This window comes from Melitaea cinxia, chromosome 21 (genome assembly GCF_905220565.1).
Source record: "Melitaea cinxia chromosome 21, ilMelCinx1.1, whole genome shotgun sequence".
Classification (NCBI taxonomy): Eukaryota; Metazoa; Arthropoda; class Insecta; order Lepidoptera; family Nymphalidae; genus Melitaea; species Melitaea cinxia.
This window is the reverse complement of record NC_059414.1, coordinates 6,318,059-6,339,093: the sequence shown is the minus strand read 5'-3', so window position 1 is coordinate 6,339,093 and position 21,035 is coordinate 6,318,059. Positions and strand designations below refer to the sequence as shown.

At 33.5% G+C, this 21,035-nt stretch overlaps 2 protein-coding genes across 2 annotated transcripts; both read right to left on the bottom strand.

The window, feature by feature from the left end:
* Window positions 1–11,409: 11,409 nt before the first annotated feature.
* LOC123664266 lies at window positions 11,410–14,337 on the bottom strand. Its single transcript, XM_045598860.1, has 2 exons — window positions 14,150–14,337; window positions 11,410–13,810 (listed from the first exon to the last, which is right to left on the bottom strand). Exons 1-2 carry the CDS (start codon window positions 14,335–14,337, stop codon window positions 11,410–11,412), a joined length of 2,589 nt encoding a protein of 862 aa, XP_045454816.1.
* A 3,700-nt stretch (window positions 14,338–18,037) lies between these two features.
* LOC123664264 lies at window positions 18,038–20,401 on the bottom strand. Its single transcript, XM_045598859.1, has one exon. The coding sequence runs from the start codon at window positions 20,399–20,401 to the stop codon at window positions 18,038–18,040; it is 2,364 nt and encodes a 787-aa protein (XP_045454815.1).
* Window positions 20,402–21,035: the final 634 nt, after the last annotated feature.

Sequence of the window (21,035 nt, the reverse complement as noted above, 5' to 3'; positions counted from 1 at the left end):
GTTTATAAGCTACAACTCACGGTTAATTTCAATAAAAATTATAGTTTCCTTAATAAAACGACAAAACTCTATGTAAGAACGATTCTACTAAGTCGAGTATTCCTTTGTATATTGTTGGACTGTCTCGCTAATTTATTAGGTTCAACGACATGAGGTCGGAACTTACTGGAAGTGTCGGGAGTGGGCCACTTCACCTATTCCCCCTCATTTTTATATTTTATTAAATATTTAAATACGTACATATATATGTACATGTACATATATAATGGGATTCGAATTATTTTTTATCGGGATATAAAACATTAGAAAAAAATCATAAAATGCATTTGAAAAAGCACGTTGGAGAAACATCTTCAAATACCTTTAACTCATACATTTTCATAATAAACATCATAAATTGCAAAAAGAAAGATAACAAAGAATAAAAAAGAAAGATAAAAATTTAATCCCTTTTCAAGAAAAAAATTATTCCATGTCTATAATATAGAAGTATGTTTTGTATATTTTCATAAACAACTCATAATAAAACAAATTTTTCTTTTTTATTTACAATACAAATTTACTATTGTATTTGATACTGAAAAATAAAATATCTTAGAATACTGCAATCTAAAAATCTCACTAAAGTATTAATTCCTTAACCGGCAAAAAACCGGTAAATTACGATTTGGACTCACGCACCGAGGGTTCCGTACAAACAAATTTATTAACAATATTTTTATTATATGATCTAACTAAAAATTTATGCCTTTCCCAATTTTTCCTTTGTCTGTGCTATAAGACGTTACTTCCTACCAAATTTCAAGATTCTGAGTTCACGGGAAGTACCGTGTAGGTTTTGATTCCCTTGCGAGTGTCGAAAATTTGCAACCTTAAACAACTGTATCTTTTGATTGCGTTGGCTTAGCAAGTTTGATTTTTTTCACAGCTCCAAGGGACAGTAGACCTGAGTATTTGATATGAATTCCAGCTTGATACCTCCATGCGTTCCTGAGGAAAATGGTCTTAAAAAATAGACGGACAACAAAGTGATCCTATAAGGATTCCATTTTTTCCTTTGAGGTACGGAACCCTATAAATTAAAGATAAAATGGAATAAATACCATTATAAACTCTCCAGTTTTGTCGATTTCGATACTGCCTTTAGTTCAAGTTTAATTCATTTAATTTAGTATACATTTTATATATTCTTTATAATACACATTCTTTACTCATCTGTGATAAATAAATGTATAGATCAAAATATTTACTTCGTTTATCGCAACAACTGCAGAAATCAACAAAAACATGTCACAAAAAGATAAATGGGTGGTTTGTTTGTTAAGCTGTTTTGTTTTTTAACCGACTTCCAAAAAAGGAGTTGGTAATCAATTCGATTGTATTTTTTTTGTGTACGTTACCTCAGAACGTTCGTCAGAGTTTTCGTCAAAGATGGTTGCATGTCATGTAAATGTAATTGCAATCTAACAAGTACTTTAGTACTTTTCGTGTTATATGTAATAATGCGTATTTGCTTGACTGTTTTTTCGTCGACCTACGTTGTATTATCATCATCATCATCATCATCATCATTATCATCATTTCAGCCTATTGCAGTCCACTGCTGGACATAGGCCTCCACAAGTTCGCGCCGGAAATGCGTGAACTCATGTGCGTTGACCATAGTCACCACGCTGGGCAGGCGGGTTGGTGTCCGCAGGGCTGGCTTTGTATTATACCGCATAACTTTTCACTGTGTATAGCGATTTTGATCGAATCGAATTTATATTTTAAACGAAAGCTGATGTTTGTATTGTAGTCCTATTTAAATTAGTTCTTGATATAATGAGTACTTTTTTATAATCTTTGATGACGCATATTTATGTGACTGGGTGTACTGTCGCGACGCCATCTATCAGAATTCATTAAAACTACTTCGGTTCAGACTATCAATCCACTATAACGTAGTGAACTATATAATTCACTAGAGGGCAGTAACTGTTTATTCTTTATAAATAATTTTGATGATGATTGATTTCTTGTGTTAATCGAAAGCTGATGCTTATTTTGTGGTCCTATTTAAATTTGATCAAGATCTGAAAACTACTTTTTGAGCTATCTTTGATAATGAATTTACTTGACTATTTTGCGTCTACTTACGTTGTATTACTTGTCGCTGTAACTGAAGCCAACACAATTATTATTGTATAATTCAAGTTGTCCTGCGTCCGGTTCAAGATTTACACTCAAATTAATTTCATGTTGCTAACCACGTAGTATAAAATATATCATCAAAACGTCTAAAAATATTGTAACAATATTCACAATAGTGGTAAACTAAGAAATAAATTAACTATAAATTTAGAAAGTGTGTCATACATATGTTTGTTTATTTATATATTGCATATTAAAATAAAAACAATATTTTAACTTTCAAAAGTGCAAAGGCGTTCATATATCTCTTACATGCAAGCTCTATCAATACATAATATTATGATACCATGACACAACTAGGTAAAAGTAATTATACTAGTCTAAGCTTAGAATTTTTGTTTTTGAAAACAAAAGAAGTAATGTCTATGTATGTGTAAAATAACGTTTTTCATTAAAATAAAATCGAATATATGGCATATCATAGTGGAATAATGTAATATATCTCCTGCAATCACAGTCGATTATTTTGAGAGTTAAAAATACATAAGTATTTAGAGATTGTTTATATTAATTACTCGTTTCTGCAATTTGTATATCAAATCAAAATCAAAAGTAATTTTATACAAGTAGATTTCAAAGCACTTTGCTTCGTTACTATAAAAATAGAAATTAAATTCCCTTTTTAATTACATAACTATTTATAGTTTATTTGAAGATATCAACGATTTAAAATATAGACTCTGCAAAGAAGACTTGGAGAGAAATTCCACAGTTGCTCTTTTGCAAGTTTCTGCAACTAGCTTCGAAAAAGCTAATACAGCATAGTAATGTATGATGTGTAAGCTTCATAAACATTTCAAAATGGTGCAGCGCTCTCGTTAATTGCCGCAACGCCAGTTTAACTCAGAATAATAATAGGTTTCCAATAATTGAAGGCTTTAAATATTTACTTTACGTGGTTGAAATAAATCTCTAATGGTATTAAGCCATTAGAGATATATTAAATTCGTTTACAGTTACCCAGTTAGGTTGTAACAGACATGAGTCCTTGTAATCTCTCTCCTTGTTATACAAAAGGACAGAGAGGTAATAATAAACGGTAACGCAAGTTAAATAGTAGTTATCGTATAAATGTAAGCTGTAAGTCTGTATGTGTAATCTGTAATCTCAAAAATGGAGTACATTGATGCGTTTATTTATTTATTTTTGGCACGGTAATAAAATACAAATTAAATAAAATATTTACAGAATTGAACATCTAACAAATAAATAAAATTCTTGTTTGTATTAAATTGTCTGCTTATAATATTAAAATAACCGCTTTTTACTAAATGCATATGGATGTATACATGGTACATATACCAAAATGACATTTTATTAATTTTTGTCTGTCTGTCTGTCTCTTTGTTCCGGCAAATCTCTGAAACGGCTAGATCGATTTTGACAGGACTTTCAATGTAGTAAGGAGTAACTTGGGCTACTTTCATTTTAGAAATTTATTTATTTTGTAACTCTCTGAACTGAACAATAATTTTTTTGTTGAATTCTACGCAGACAAAGTCGCGGGGACAGCTAGTTAAATATACTAATTAAATCACAAAACAGCATAGTTGGTCAGTTATTAGAAAGAAGCATACAAATATTGTCTGAACACTTGACACACTTAAAATAAATTTTTAATCTTAATGCAATATATTAAGGTCCTAACATGATAAATTAAAATTTCTACACATGCATGTAGAAGGGCTGTTATGTAAAACACTAGTTCAACGTTGATAGGACAAAGTATATGAATGAATGATATTAAATAATAAAGTAGGATTTTACTGCTTCTGCTACTAAATCAGCTTCTTATTGCAAAGGTTTTAATTTGTGCCCACCCAAAGTTAGTAAGATGCCCCCCCCCCCCCTACGTGCTTTCTATCCTGAAAAAAAGTGGTGTAATATGCACGTTCCATTACACCACTCTGTATATCAGCTGGTAGTTACCTACAACACAAGCACTAAGTTGCTTACCTTAGAAACAGACGGCCGACTCCTACGTCCGCGCAATTTTTTTACGAAAATTGCGCGGACGTAGGAGTGTGGAATCTCTATTTCTCATCCTTCTCTATATAAACTATACTCTTCTGTTATTTATATATATATACTCTTTTGTTTATTATAATTATGGTCGAATTTCGACCAGTTGGTGATTTTTTATATTAATATAAGTGAAATCTGTTGACTTACATAGCTAAAATTCATACAAATAACCTTTAATTAGAGTAGAACAGAGTCGAATACATCTCTATACAAATACAACTCTCATACAAAGCAGATTATATATTTTCTGGTAGTATTGTACAGTAAAATATAACTCTCCTTAGTTTGCGACCGACAATAAATAGAAACTCGACACCTATACTAGTGGGAAACACTTCGATAACACAGAGTAATACTGTAACAGATTATTTTCAAACCTTCATTGCCAGATTCATGACACGACGTTCGAACCTATGTACCTATATAGCTTGTTCTTTTATGTATATCGGGTAGAAAACACGCATACAGCTCGCCAGATAGTAAGTGGATACCATAGCCGACAGACGCCTGCAACACCAGGAGCATTGCTAACGCGTTGCCGGCCTTACACTCCAGAAGTTTTGCCTACCTTACTCAGCACAAGCAAAACAAGAAAGAAAGAAGATATTTCCTTTCAATATTTTATTATCGTGCTTTAGGAATTAAATGAATGAAAATATTTAAAAAAAAATTAATTTAGCCATTTCTAATTTTCTTTCTTACGTATTTTTCATCACATCATCATCACGTGTTTTTTTAGATTTAAAAAAAAAGTTTGTAAATTGTAGTAGTTTTTCTTTTTCAATCTAAACTTTTACTCCTGCGAGATTCATGTTGATTGATTTTTTTTTTTTGTTTCGTTCATTTTAAATATTTTTGATTTTTGTTTGTTTCACGATTTCAACAATCGATCGTAAGCAGTTGTGGTGAAATCTGTAATTAAAAGTTTTAGTGTCTTGAATTACAATTCAGGCTGAGATGATCTCTTCGAAAAAGAGTATATTCCTTATAATTTTAATAAAAATATTTTTCTCTAAAACCCTTTTACACGCTGCGTTCGAGTTTATACTGCAAACTGGAACAGTGTATAGTTTTTATCTCAAAATTCAGCACCTTTTCTACGGACTGACTTTTTATTTTTCTATAATTTATAACACTAAAACTTCATAACACTATAATAGGTACTTTTTCAATAAAACTTATTACATTTACCTACTTGTAAAATTATATAAAAAATTAATATATTCAAAATTTCGTTGTAAATGATAAATTAATTTTACTTAATGCTCTTTCTTATTTATTATACATTTACTCTGTCTGCTGGTAATCTGGAACTCTGACGTCACTAGTGAGTGATGTCGTCATACAAGTATAACCTACTTGTGGTGACCTTTTGGTACCCTTTAGATACTAACTGCTTTATTATGACAGTTAAAGATGTTCTTATCTTGTACAATCGATGTTACGTTACCACGTTATTACTGTACTAAATGTAGTTCGTGATTTTGTCTGCGCTTAATTATTTCCTTCATTGATAATAATCGTTACGCTGCTTTTAATTGCAATATTGTATTCAAACATCTAAATTATTTATGTAAGACACATTTTGAAATGTCCTGTGACTGTGGTTAAGATTAGTCAAATTTTATTTATTATTTTTTTGTTCGAGCATGTATCTATATAGTAAGCACATTGGTACACTAAAAAAATAATTCTAAAAGAAAAAACTGGCTGAAAATAAAACACATAGCTCTATGTTCAGGTATCCAATTCAGATAAAAGACTTCATATAAATCGTAGCTTTTAACAGCTTATTCGTTAATATAATAATTAAATAAAATGTGTGTGTACTTACGTAACACGGGTGCACGTAAGAAGTTATACTTCATTAGCTAGCTAACTTCACGTTGCTAACATCTTCGTTGTGTCGGCTTTTTAGTGACGGTGTGCGCGCGCATCGTTAAATTTTACTCTCATCATTCCCTAACCTGCCAAAAAAAGTGTAACTTCAAAAAATACATACACCTATATTATGTTTTAATTTTTTTTATCCTCGAATCGATCTCAAAGATCACGATTTCAGTTTTTTCACATCAATATAGTTATTACTCGCGTACATTTCAGTTTTCAAGAAGATTGGATGGATTCAAGATAAATTGCTTTTGCTTAAATGAAAATTACTTTTAATCGTAAAGTAATTTCACATATGTTCGACGGCCGGAGATTACGGCATCGCATTCGATCATCGTATATCGTTGCGAGAGTAATCAAATTGATTGCTATGTTTCTCATTTGTTTATTTAAATGTGTATAATTAAAAACGGAACACTCTTTATAAGAATCATTCGCTCAATTAAATAATATTGATTGTTCATTAAAATGTAATACATTTTTTATTAGTAGCAGAAAAAAAAACAATAAAGAAGTAAAATTTTGCCAAAAATTTTTAAGTTATTACGACAAGTTTTTTAATAGAGAAACTTGAAATGAACCGACTAGAGATTAAGCTATTTTGTTTGTTAGATATGTTATTGAACGTAGAAAATAAACAATCGATAATTCAATTGAATTAAAACTGCTGATAATCTTAAAACACAATATTTTTATAACGAAATCATATAACAAAACTACATTGCTATCTTTTTACTATCCAACGGAACTAAATTAAACTGAAACGGCTCACTGCTGGACAAAGGCATCTTTGCATGCAGGAGAAGGGTACAAGATTAATTAAATAAGCTGATCCGATAGAGAGAGAGAGTGTCGCGATACATCAGTAAACCCGAACAGTGTTCTTATTCGTAACAGTTGTTTATATTTTTGTTTATTGTGAATTTGTGTTATAAGGGTTGTTTGTGACCAGAAATTCGAAAGAAAGTTTTTGTCGTGTGATCCCATTTAAATTTCATCAAGACCTAGCGAGTAGTATTCCGAATAACGTGTATTGTATTTGTACATACTAGTCGATGTAAATTGAAGTCGTTTTTGTTTGAGAGCAAACACAATTATTGTCAAAAATCAGATTTTTTATCACATTTCTTCAAAACGTTATGAGATTACTGTCCTTCTATTAATGTTCAAATAAATAATAACTTCTCGTATTTGTTGAAGCATATTGTGAAGAGGTAATGTTTATCAGGTATCCGACACCGCGTAGATTGATGTTACGCCCACACGCTAAATACATAAAAGTCAGTTATATGGTTCCAATAGAAAACATAATAGTAAAATCTTTTAAAATACAGAAAACCTATAAGCGAAATATTTATAGACAAGTAATACAATATGGTATTGTTATATACTACGCATATAAAATATTGTTACGATTTCTTGAAAATAGCTGAAAGGTTAAATGATCTCCGAATGGGGCCATCCATTAATTACGTGAGCTCAGAATGGGGGGAGGGGTCCAATGAAATCTCAGCAAATCTCATTTAAACCGAGGGGGGATAATCGAAAATGTCACATCAATTTCAAAAAATATAAAATATTACAGATATTAAAAAATATATTTTGAGTGTTTATTTTGCCCGCTAAAATAAATCTCGTGGTTATTAAAATTATTTTAGCTGTGTGGCTACGGCATTAAAGAATATACCCACCCCCTCTCTTACAACGGAACTTATAAAACCGACCGATGGCGGTATAACCATCCAACTGCTGGCTTTGAAATACACAGGCCGAAGACGGACAGCAGTGTCTTCGGTGCGACAAAGCCAGCCCGGCGGTCACCAACTCGCCTGCCCAGCGTGTTGAATATGGGCAACACACATGAGTTCACGTCATTTGCACGAACTTGTGGAGGCCTATGTCCACCTTGTTGAAATGATGATGATTAAAATCATTTAGTTTTTGCTTTGAATTTAATTTAATTTACGAATTAACTATAGTATATTTGAATAGTTTGTTATTTCCCGTCGTTCTCTATTATATTCAGCGTCAATCTCACGTAAGGAGAGGAGGGGTCTAAACTGATCGTAAAATAGCGCACGTAATTAATGGATGCCACCTTTCAAATAATGCATCAGTGTTGATAAACTTTAAAGAGTCATTTACCCGATAATTTCAACTGAACTCAACTCATTAGAACTCATCATCATCACAATCACTTGAGACCGTAGATGTGCACTGTAAATATTGTTCAGGAACTACCTTCATCCGAGAAAGCTAATAATAGCTTTTGTATCTATTTCAACAAATTGCAACGCCATAAGGAGAAAAAACATAATTATTTTCTATATTTATTCATTCATTTATTTCGATTACGCAAATTTATCGTAACTTTTTTTTTGTTTTACATTTAATTCGTCATGTATGTATACAAAAAAAGACTAAAATAATTCAGTATATGAATTTTTATAATTATATTATTTATGCAACGTAACTATAAATCTCTGTTTGTCGTCCGTCTGCTTTCAATAAAATCTAGTTCGAGATATAGTGTAACTCACCAATTCTATTATATTTGTATCCTTCACAGCAATGTCACTGAAGAACCCACCAGGTGTCGACAGCTACGGGCTACATGTCTGTGAAGGTTTTGAATATTAATAAAAATAGTAAGAAAAAAAGTATTCATAAAAAGATTATATTTTTTTAAAAGATTAAAGTTTTTGATTTTTTTTTTTTTATGTCACCGTATTAATAATTTTACGAAGTGAACCGATAGAGATTAAATCATTTTCAAATCTTCAAATATAGTTTATTCTTATATTTATCGTAATTATATTATTACTCTCTACAGAGATCATTTAAAACAAAAAGTAAAAGTTTTGATTTTCAATTATTGGCTCATTGTGAAATATAACAGGAATCTAAAAAAACCAAGGAATTCATATTTATCTTTACATTCTCTCAAAGACCGTTGCAGTTTTACTCCCCATATAACTTTATGGGTTCATTTCTATGCGCCATAACGTAACGTTTTTATTTTAGAATATAACCTACAGGAGTTCTACCACTAAATCATTTTTAAATAAGCCTATTTTTTCACAAATTGCCTTACTCTTTGCCTTCTTTGCCTTCTCCTTGCTTTACTCAAATGCAAAAATAAATTTGTTAAGTCTACGATATAAGATGTAATATTATTAGCCAATTTAGAATTTACGTATCCCATTTATTTTTTAATTACATATTTATATATATACCAACTTTATAAAATATTTATTGGTCCTCATTTCTAATATTCATTTAAAGTTCCAATGCTATCGCGCTATTAAATAATGTACTTGACATCATGATTGGTTCTTCTGGAGTTGAATGATGTCTTCCATCAAGTATTTCTCTTTATTTATCGGCAATTTCAGGCTCAAATACATAAACTGTGACCCAGTTTCTTTCGAGTTTTATTACGAAATAAATTCATTTTACGGTAGTCTTAGCACTAACAATTTTGATAGATTAATTTTCTTCAGTGTGAAGTCTTAGAAAGTAAAGTTAACTCTTAAGAAAATTTAACTGGCCGAATATTGGTAATAGTAAGAAAGTATTAACTGTAGTTAAAATAGTATACGTATTTTTTAATTACTTGCACTCAATATTACAGTCTGTAATATTTACTATAATATATAATTACAATTGAAATCAATATCTAAATTTATTATTTATCATGTATTATGTTAACGTGAAGCTACAATCGATGCGAAATACAGATCCTGCTCAGATGAATCAGCAAGAAAGTCAGCAGTTACTTTAGAAAAAATATTTTGTAAGTCTTTTGCAAATTAGCTTTATATTTTTAAGCATATTTTTAGATATATTTTAAACTAGCTGACCCAGTGAACTTTGTACTGTCATATTTTTTGGGAATACATTCTTTTTTTTAATTAATAAGAAATTAGGCATATATACGCATTATTTACAACAATTCATTCTTATTTATAGATTTATAGCTGTTTCCGCTGACTAAGTAGCGCTGAATAACTAGCTGAGCCAGCGACTTCGTCCGCGCGGAATTTAACAAAAAAGCTATTGTTTAGTTCGCATAGTTATAAAATAAATAAATTTCTAAAATAAAAGTAGCCTAGGTTACACCTTGTTACATTAGCTATCTGCTAGTGAAAGTCCCGTCAAGTTCGGTCCAGCGATTATTTCAGATATTATTACAGAGATTAGCCGGAACAAACAGACAAACAGACAGAAAGACAAAAATTGTAAAAAAATGTTATTTTGGTATATCTACCGTGTATACATCCATATGCATTTAGTAAAAAGCGGTTCTTTTAATATTACAAACAGACATACCAATTTTATTTATTTGTATAGATAAATAATTAGACATCGATTAAGAGTATTATAATTACCAATATAGAGACTAAAAAATTAACTCGGTTCCAGTTTGCAGGCTCATAAACTCACATCTAAGCTCAGCTTATCCTAGTTAGAACAACGGAACAGTATGTACTAGTACTTGGAACCAGTAAGATATGGCTTAATGGCAAGCAAAATCTGCAAACTTCATTAGCTCGATGAGGTACTTATTTTTTTTATTTATTTATACTTTATTAATCAGTACGGATTTACCACTTACATTAATTAAAATTTCAAATAAGTCACATTAATTAACAATAAATTAAAATAAATTCCATGTCAGTTTATATAGACGTAAAAAAAGATGTAAAAATTATATCTGTATTAAGACAAGTGTTGCATTTTCGTATTTGTAATAGACCCATAAACAAAGAAATTCCATTGTCATTATAGGTAGATCTTAAATTAAATTATCGGGTGTTAGAAACTATTTTTTTTTTAGATATACGCTTATCCTCAAGAATTGAATAATTTAAATCAAAGTAAGATAAAGTAATTGCAAGCTAATCAAGAAATGATATTCGACTTAAACTGAAATATATTTAACTAGCGACCCGCCCCGGCTTCCTCTACTATATCATTTATGTATTACTAGCGGCCCGTCCCGGCTTCGCACGGGCATTAAACATTACATTTAGATTTGTTAATTTTAACACATTCATAATAATAATAATAATATGACACATTTTCATCCCTTTTTGCGTCGAGCTCCTAAAAAAGAGTAAATAAAAAAAAAATAAGAATAATTAAATTCAGATATTATTTAATGATTTTTTTGTATTTATGTGTTTTTTTTTTTTTTGTATATTTTTGGGGTTTTTTTCTTTTTTTTGATATATTTTTTTAATTTTTTGTTTTTTTTTTTTTCAATTATTGAGGTCATAACCCTAAAAGAAAATACATTTATTTTGTTAGAGCTTCTCTGTAAACAATATTTGATGTTGTTTTATTTTGTGGCAGCAAAATAAATTGATTTTCAGGGGCTCCGACTCGCGATAGACCAACATACAGTTGACCATGAGTAAAACATTTCTTTCGCAGATCGATCCCTACTAATTCGAAGGTTTGGCCTTGGGACTTGTTAATTGTTAATGCGAAAGATGTTTTTACCGGAAATTGAAGCCGTTTAAATGGGATTGGCAGATCAGTTGGGATCATCGGTATCCTCGGTATATGAGCTAGTTGACCACCTGCTGGGCCAGTGATAATAGTTGCTACTATTAAATTGTCCTCTAACTCCTTAATAAGCAGCCTCGTCCCATTACACATGCTCGGAGGGTTTAAATTTCTTAAAAGCATGATTGGGATTCCGATTTTTAACGTCAATTCATGGGGTGGCAGTCCAGAAGGGTTCAACGAATTTAAAAATTCCTGTGGATAATGGACTGCATCTTCAATATTCGTTACAGTGTCGATCGATTTGTATGTTTTTGTTTGGCCGGGGACTTTTTGAACAATCAGATTGTTTATTTCATTGACAGTATCATTCTTAGGTGATACTATAGCCCGAGAACACAGCCAATGGAAGTCTCTTTCGTGCAAATTCTCGATATCAGGGTATACAGAATCTATTAAATTTTCCAAATTATGGAGTATTTGGCCTAGAGACTCATCCAGAAGAATGTCACAATGACCGCTTAAATTTGGAGTTGGAAAAATTCCTTCCCCAAGTTTTAGCAGTTGCTGTGGGAAATCGCTATCAGTGATTCCATGAAGATGAGCTCTCATATTTGTCCTTAATTTTAATGTTTCAATCGTAGTCCATAAGGGAGACGATTTCAAGCATGCCTTGATGATATCTGCTCGCGTGCCTCTGTTAATAACGGGGAGAGTCTGTCGAAAATCTCCAGCAAATACAAAAGTAATCCCGCCCATGACTGCAGAGGAGTTCCTTAGATCCTGTAAGGTTCTGTTCACGGCCTCTATATGTGCTCTATGGCTCATCGTGCATTCGTCCCACATAATCAATGAGGCGTCTTGTAGTAATTTACCAATAGGTCCATTTTTGCGGATGGAACATGTAGATTGTTGTTCAAGATTGACGGATAGTGGAAGTTTAAAAGTAGAATGAGCAGTTTTGCCATCCTTCAAGAGAGTTGCAGCAATTCCTGAGGAAGCAACTGCTATTGCTATCTTCCCTGATTGTCTTATCTTAGCAAGTATCAAATTTGCAAGAAACGTCTTTCCCGTTCCACCAGGTGCATCCAAAAAGAAAACTTTTCTTTTGTCATGAATGACGCTATCGACTATAGTTTCAAAAGCATGTCTTTGATCTGGGACTAACTTTGGCAGGTTTTCATTGACAAAAGCGGTCAAATTATTTGTATCATAGCGATGAGTCATAGTCTCTGCTGCATTGCTTTCTGTACGAACTGATGATGGTAATCCGAAATCACTTAGGCTTTTGTCATTTAATTGCAACAGTTTATTTTCTATTTGTATCAAACCTTCGTTATAAATGTCCTCATTGTATGGTAAGGTGATGTCTTGATTTTGCTGTCTGATTCTGTGTCTAATATCTTCACATAAATCGTCTTTGAAAATGTTCCATAATTTTAATGGTTCCGATGGCTGACAAAATAAAAGTATGACCACAAACAATTCTCTCAATTGTAATGGACATTGAGAAAGCGAAGCTTCTCTGAGAGTATTTTCCCAATGGTCATCGTTTTCTAGCAAACCTCTAGCACGGCAAGCAGCTTGATACGTTTCTTTCAGAACTCCGTCAACGGTTTTCAAGTACTGGAATGAAGTTGGACCGCGTACGTGGTGCAGCAACATCCTAAGATAGAAACACTCGGATTGAGAAGGATGGACACCGTAGACTCTACCTAAAGCGGAATCTTTTTTTATGCCTGGATAGCCAACTACATTCTCACCACGCTTCCTTCTGGTGAACTTATTATTGGCCCATGTGTAGTATTGCGGGACTTCGTGGTAAAGAAGTGTTTTTGCGAATTCATCTTCATTACAGAGCTCAAAAAAAGCCAGCAATGTTGTTTTACGTGGATTTTGGGCCACTTGTACAGCCGTTTCTGTGGTAAAATACACCCTTTGGCCATTTTCTAAGTGGACAGCTAACTGCAAAACTGTAGGATGCCGCTCATGGATCGGGAATTCGAATATTCGCCAAGCAGCTTCGGAAGTACTTATGTAACGGCCATTTACGTAGTTTTCCACTTCATCATTTGGGTTTCTGACGCCAAATGTAGCTTGGTCCGATCCTTTATTTATGTATTTACAAATGTATTTGATGGCTTGAACTGAGTGACAGTACTCTACATTTATGTGAGCATTAAACGTCCTGCACAAAAGTGGAGAATATGGGACAATCCAACTATTATCTATAGTGAAATTTGTTATGATGTTGTATCAAAATGTACAGTATCCAAGGCATAAATAAATATTTTTAGTCTGTTGCGAACCAACTACGTGTTTCAATAGGTTATGGGCTTTCTACCGGTTTATCAGTTATTTTATAATTTAAAATAGGTAAATTGTGTAAGTTGTATCGCAGAAACACGACAATGAACTATATTGCTAGTGTGCCGAAATTAAAAGGCAGGGAGAATTATGACGAGTGGTGTTTTGCGGCCGAAAGCTTGTTGGTACTTGAAGGTATGGACAAGTACATCAAACCAACGGCAGATTTTGAAGTAAAGCCGACGACGCCAAAACGAAGGCAAAGTTAATATTAACGATAGATCCAGTTTTGTACGTGCACATAAAAAACACCAAGAGCTCAGCAGAATTATGGCATAAATTAAAAGTTATGTATGACGATTGTGGTTTTTCAAGAAAAATTACCCTCCTTCGAAATTTAATATCCATAAGGCTTGAAAATTATGACTCGATGGCTACCTATGTGACACAAATGATTGAAACAGCTCAAAGGTTAAATGGAACGGGATTTATTATAACAGATGAGTGGATAGGATCGTTACTATTAGCCGGATTGTCCGATCGTTATTCTCCGATGATTATGGCAATTGAACACTCAGGTATTTCGATTACTGCGGATGTCATTAAATCAAAATTACTCGACATGGAGATTAATAGTGGTTTTGAAAATAATGGCGCAGCATTAGCAGTGAAAAATAAATATTCTTCTAGTAACAAGACAAAGAAACATGGCGGATCATTTTCTACCTCAAATAAAAAAATAGTGACTGAGAATACGTCAACAAAGTCAATCACATGTTACAAGTGTAAAGAAGATGGACATTATCGAAATCAGTGCCCTATGTTAAAGAAAAATGCAAGTAAATGCTTATTTAATGTTGTTTTTCTGAATGGAAAATTTAATAAGAAAGAATGGTACGTGGACTCTGGAGCAAGCGCACATATGACTGCAAATAAAGATTGGGTAAAGAACGTGAACTTAACGCCGTGTTTACCAGAAATAGTTGTTGCTAATAAATCAAAAGTGCCAGTGGTTTGTTCCGGAGACGTAGACATTGTTTCAGAATTAAAATGTCAAATAACAGTTAAAAATGTACTGTGTATTCCAAGTCTTACAACCAATTTATTATCAGTAAGTGAGCTTATTAAAAATGGTAATAATGTCATATTCAAAGAGAAGCACTGTTATATTCGAGACAAGAACAATAGGTTAGTTGCGACTGCGGATTTAACAGACGGTGTTTATAAGCTAAGATTACAACCACATAGTTGTTTGTTGGCTGCTCCAGTGGTTAGTGGAAAGCTATGGCACAGAAGACTTGCACATATAAATAGTCAAGATATGCATAAAATGAGAAATGGTATTGTGGATGGCTTGTCATATGATGGTAAGTTTGATATATCTAAGTCTCAATGTTCTGTTTGCTGTGAAGGGAAACAAATGAGATTACCCTTTTCACATGTGGGTGAGCGAAGCACAGAAACGCTACACAGAATTCACAGTGATATTTGTGGTCCCATGGAAACAAATTCTTTGAGTGGTGCTCGATACTTCTTGTTATTTATCGATGATTATAGTCGAATGACTTTCATTTATTTTCTGAAGCACAAAAATGAAGTTTTCAACAGATTTAAAGAGTTCAAATCAGTTGTTGAAAATCAACAAAGTAAAAAAATAAAAATATTGAGAACCGATAATGGACTAGAATATTGTAATAAGGAGTTTGCAACTTACTTAAATCGTGCTGGTATAATACATCAAAAATCAAATAATTACACTCCAGAACAGAATGGTCTTAGTGAAAGAGCCAACCGTACAGTTGTGGAGAAGGCTAAATGTTTATTATATGATGCAAAGTTAGACAAAAAGTTTTGGGCTGAGGCGGCCAATACTGCTGTATATTTAAAAAACCGTTCTATTGCATCAGGATTGGATAAAACTCCATATGAACTGTGGTATGGATCAAAACCAGACTTGAGTCACCTACGTTTATTTGGCAGCAAAGTGATGGTTCATGTCCCTAAACAGAAACGTTTAAAATGGGACAAGAAAGCCACACAGCATATTTTAATTGGATATAGTGAAGATATAAAAGGATATCGTGTGTATGACCCTATTAAGAATACTGTCATCATTAGTAGAGATGTCATAGTGTTAGAAAATGATACAGATGTTGGGGAAACCAGTAAAGACTCAGCTACCTGGATTACTAATGAAGTGACATCAAAAAATATGGATGAGGAGAGTAGTGATGCAGTGGGGGTATCCACAAATATTTCAGAAATAAAAGATACCTTAGATTACACCTCAGATTCTTCAGAATTTATTGATTGTAATGAAATGTTACCTGAAATTGCAATACAAGATGTTCCAGAACACGCAGTCCAATCAACTTTAAAACCTGACCTGATGACAGATATACTTAGTATGCGTCAGAGAAAGGCACCTGAACGTTATGGTTTTAGCAACATATGTGTACCTATTTCTATTCCAGCATCCGAAGAGATTGTGTTCTCAGAGGCTTTGGAGGGGCCCGAGAAGGAGCAGTGGAAGCGAGCAATGGCCGAGGAGTTGCATTCGTTTGAGGATAGCGAAACGTGGGAGCTTGTTGACAATCCAGGTGATGTGACAATAGTGAAGTGCAGGTGGGTGCTTAATAAAAAATTTGATATTGATAATAATGTGCGATATAGAGCCAGACTTGTGGCCAAAGGCTTTACGCAAAAACCTGGAGTGGACTATAGTGATACATTCTCACCAGTAGTGAGACATTCTACTTTAAGATTACTATTTGCTCTTAGTGTAAAGATAAGAATGAGTATTAGCCATTTAGATGTAACTACTGCTTTTTTGAATGGTTTTTTGAAGGAAAATATATACATGTCATTACCTGAAGGTTTTGTAAACAAAAGTGGGGGAAAAGTATTAAAATTAAAAAAGGCTATTTACGGGTTAAAACAATCATCCCTAGCATGGTATGAGAGGGTTAAAGAAGTTTTAATTAAATTAAATTTTAATAACAGTCAATATGAGCCATGTTTGTTTACAAAAATGAAGGGTAAAGTTAAAATTATAGTAGCATTGTATGTGGACGATTTTCTTATTTTTTCAAACTGTGATTCAGAAACTAATAAATTAAAAAATGTGTTAAGTTCAGAATTTAAGTTAAAAGACTTAGGAGCTGTAAGACAATATCTGGGCATGAGAATAAGTTTAGATAAAAATAAAAATGTTATTACTCTAGATCAACAACAATATATTGAACAGTTAGTTTCTAAATTTCAAATGTCTGATTGTAAAACACAAAGTACTCCAATTGAGCCTAAATTAAATTTAGAGAAGTCATCTGATAAATGTTTACCTGATGTTCCTTACCAAAGACTAATTGGAAGTTTAATGTACTTAGCAGTGTTAACGAGACCAGATATTGCCTATTCTGTGAGCTATCTTAGTCAATTCAATAGCAGTTATAATCTTATTCATTGGAACTATGCAAAACGTTTATTGAGATACTTACAATGTACTAAGAATTATTGTTTAAAATATTGTAGTAATAATAAAAATCTAGAAGGCTTTGTGGATAGTGATTGGGCTAGTGATGCTCTAGATAGGAAATCCTATACTGGATTTTGCTTTATGTTATCAGGTTCAGTTATTTCGTGGCAAAGTAGAAAGCAAAAAACAGTTTCACTGTCTAGCACAGAGGCAGAATACACTGCACTATCGGAAGCTTCTAGAGAAGCTGTATACTTAAGAAATTTAATGTATGAAATTACTGATAGACTTTATGTAATTAATTTATATTGTGATAATCAGAGTGCATTGAAGTTAGCTTTAAGTAACCAGAGTCATAACAGATCAAAACACATTGATGTACGTTACCATTATATTAGAGATGCAGTAAAACATGAATATGTTAAAATTAAATACATTTCTAGTGAGGATATGCCTGCCGATATACTTACCAAAGGTTTATGCCCCATAAAACACTATAAGTTTATGGATCTGCTTGGTATTGTTTGTATGTAATATGTAATAGTCTGTATCTATGTTTGATTTATTTTGATAAGTGGGGGTGTTATGATGTTGTATCAAAATGTACAGTATCCAAGGCATAAATAAATATTTTTAGTCTGTTGCGAACCAACTACGTGTTTCAATTCTGCCTCTGATATTTAGCGAAGCGCTCAGTCCTCCATTTGCGGCATCACGACGACGATAAACTGGATATCCGTCCTCTCCAGTCTGAGTTTCGTTGACTAAACGTCGTGGGTATTTTTTTGTGCAAATACCGTTTTTCATACATGGTGCTGATAAGTTATGTTCTCCGCATGGTCCGTGCACCATATTTTTTGTTACGATATCGTACAATATCGGATCGTTTTGTTGGTTGGGTAGTTCCGCAACTATGACGCTATCAATTTCGTCTGGTTGGATTTTTGTTTCTAGCCAAAACAGCAAATGACAGTGTGGTAAACCTCGCTTCTGCCATTCTACACTTGCCATGTAACATTTCACTTTGCCGAATATTTCATTTTTAACGAATAAATTTAAGAATTTCTTCATTTTCAAATGAAACACCCTTGAAATGATGTCATGACGATCGAAAGATCGCTGATCAGGTAGTAGTTCCGCTTTAATTTCAGGCCATTCGGGGTTGCACGTAAATGTGACAAATAAGTCTGGTCTCCCGTAATTTCGGACATAAGTCATCGCGTCTTGGGTTTTTTCATGCAGGTAACGCGGAGAACCTGTAAATGAAGATGGCAAGATTACGCGTTGACCGATATTTGATGGGTCAACATTTCCGTCTTGATTTAAAGCATCTCTGAGATGAATGTATTCTTCAGCCCTTAGTCTCTGTTGGTTACGACATATGTAATTCAATCGTTCCGATATCATTTTTGCCATCATATCGACAATATATTGACTAAATAAGTCCCTGTAATAATGTAATGCATTAAAACAGTTAGCTCTAACCATCAACCTAAATGCATAAAATTGCATGCACGTCACAGTTTTGTTACGCGCTGTACCTTCCTGCGGAATGGTTAAATAATAACCGTCTTCTCCTTTCACGAACATTAAGGGATACTGTAGTGGATCATACGATCGGTGTAACTCAGAGACCCTTTTAAGTTGGCCGTCTCTTCCGTGGAGCACTATATCTCTGGGGCCTTTTTCTTCGTCAACCAAGAGAACGGCTACCTCGTTTACAGCTGGAGCATTGTATCTACCCGGGTGTGCTGTCTGTGGTGGGCGGTCGGAATGAATAATTAATTTTAAATTATCCGAAGAATTGCGTTCTATGTTTTGTTTAAAGCTTCGTATATATACATTGTGGCTATTCAGTGCGGTCTGTAGTTCGTTAATTAAATCTATTTTCAGCGTTGGAGCTATGTTTGACCTCAATGATAGCTGATCTGCGTCTGAAATGAAATATACCTGCAAGTATTGTGGATTTTGGCCTGGTGGTGGTAAAAGGCTACCAATAAGATGATATACCTGTCCCTCTATTTTAAAAGTTGGCATAAAATTACCCTCTCTTATTTCTTTGGCGCCAAACGAAGTCATTTGAAATAGGCTATTGTACTTACGGATGTTGGTTATGAAATGTCTAGATAGCGAATGATTATTTGTCAAAAGATTTTTTATTGGCTGTGGTGGTTCCTGAATACTGGGGAGACTAACTTTTCCAGAAGCACAGCACATGCCATTAGTTTCATCGACCCATTTTTTGGCTGAACACTTAGGGCAGATCTTATTCATGTCGCCGATTTGGACGGAAGACTGTTGAGCATAATCAATCTGTGGATCGTATCTAAAAGCCGATCTTTTACTGTGGGCTAAAACTTGATTGCGACTTCTCGCTCTTGACGTCTGTTGTCGTTCTCTCTGATCTTGAAGGCGTTGGAAACGCTCAGAGCTTGATTCCCTAGTGCGAGATTGAATATTTCTGATATTTTGCTCTTCAAGCCGCTGCAAACGCTGAGTACTTGACTCTCGCGCATGCACATGAGAGGTTCTTAGATTTTGTTCAGTAAGGCGCTGCGAACGCTCAAGACTGGACTCTCGCGCGCGTACCTGAGAGGTTCTCAAATTTTGTTGAGCTAGACGCTGTAAACGCTCAAGACTCGATTCTCGCGCGCGTGCTTGAGAGGTTCTCAAATTTTGATCAGCTAGTCGCTCTGAACGCTCAAGACTGGACTCTCGCGCGCGGACTCGAGAAGTCCTCACATTTTGTTCAGCGAGCCGTTGAGAACGCTGCAAACTGGATTCTCGCGCGCGTATTTGAGTGGTTCTCATATTTTGTTCAGCGAGCCGTTGCGAACGCTCGGTACTCGACTCTCTAGCACGCGATTGTGCCACATATTGTCTATGAATTGAAAGACGATTTTCAGTTTCTGATGAAGATTCTTCATTTCGACGTATTTTTGATGCCCTGGCCTGGGAACTATTTCTAGAAAGTTGAGATCTTGATCTTTTAGGCATTTCAAAATGACAAAAGAAAAAATGCCTTTGAACTAAATTAGCATAACTGTAAGCTATATATGCTACTATATGACAACGTACACAACTACCTACTATTTATTAAAATTAAATTGAAAATCATGAAAAATATTCAAGTAATTTATTAGGTTAATAACTAAGTGAACAATATTTTATATAAATGGGTTTAGTTCTGAAAAGAACTTTTTAAATCGGTTTAGTTACTTACTAAACGAATTATTATCAAGCGTAAATTCCGCACACGTCCATCACGTAGGGAGCCGACCGCGCGAGTGATCTTAACCCCCCTCCCGTACCCCTGCCCGAGTGACGCCTACAACGCATAGCTAGCCGAATACAGTTTATTTTTTAATTTTTTTTTAACTCGTGATATCTTTTGAATGGATTGTCAGAATCGAATAATTCAAAAAGTAATATAAAGATATTGAAGCAGTCTTAAATAATACATCATTTATTTTGATAAGGGTTAATACCAAGGTACAAATAAAGAGCTTTTTGTAGCGGTGGTATTTTAATTTCATTTTTTCAATAAAAAAACGCTTATTGTGACATGACTGTAATAGTTAGAGATATGCTGCCGCTGATTTTTTGTAGATAATGGTGTGTTCTAAAAAAA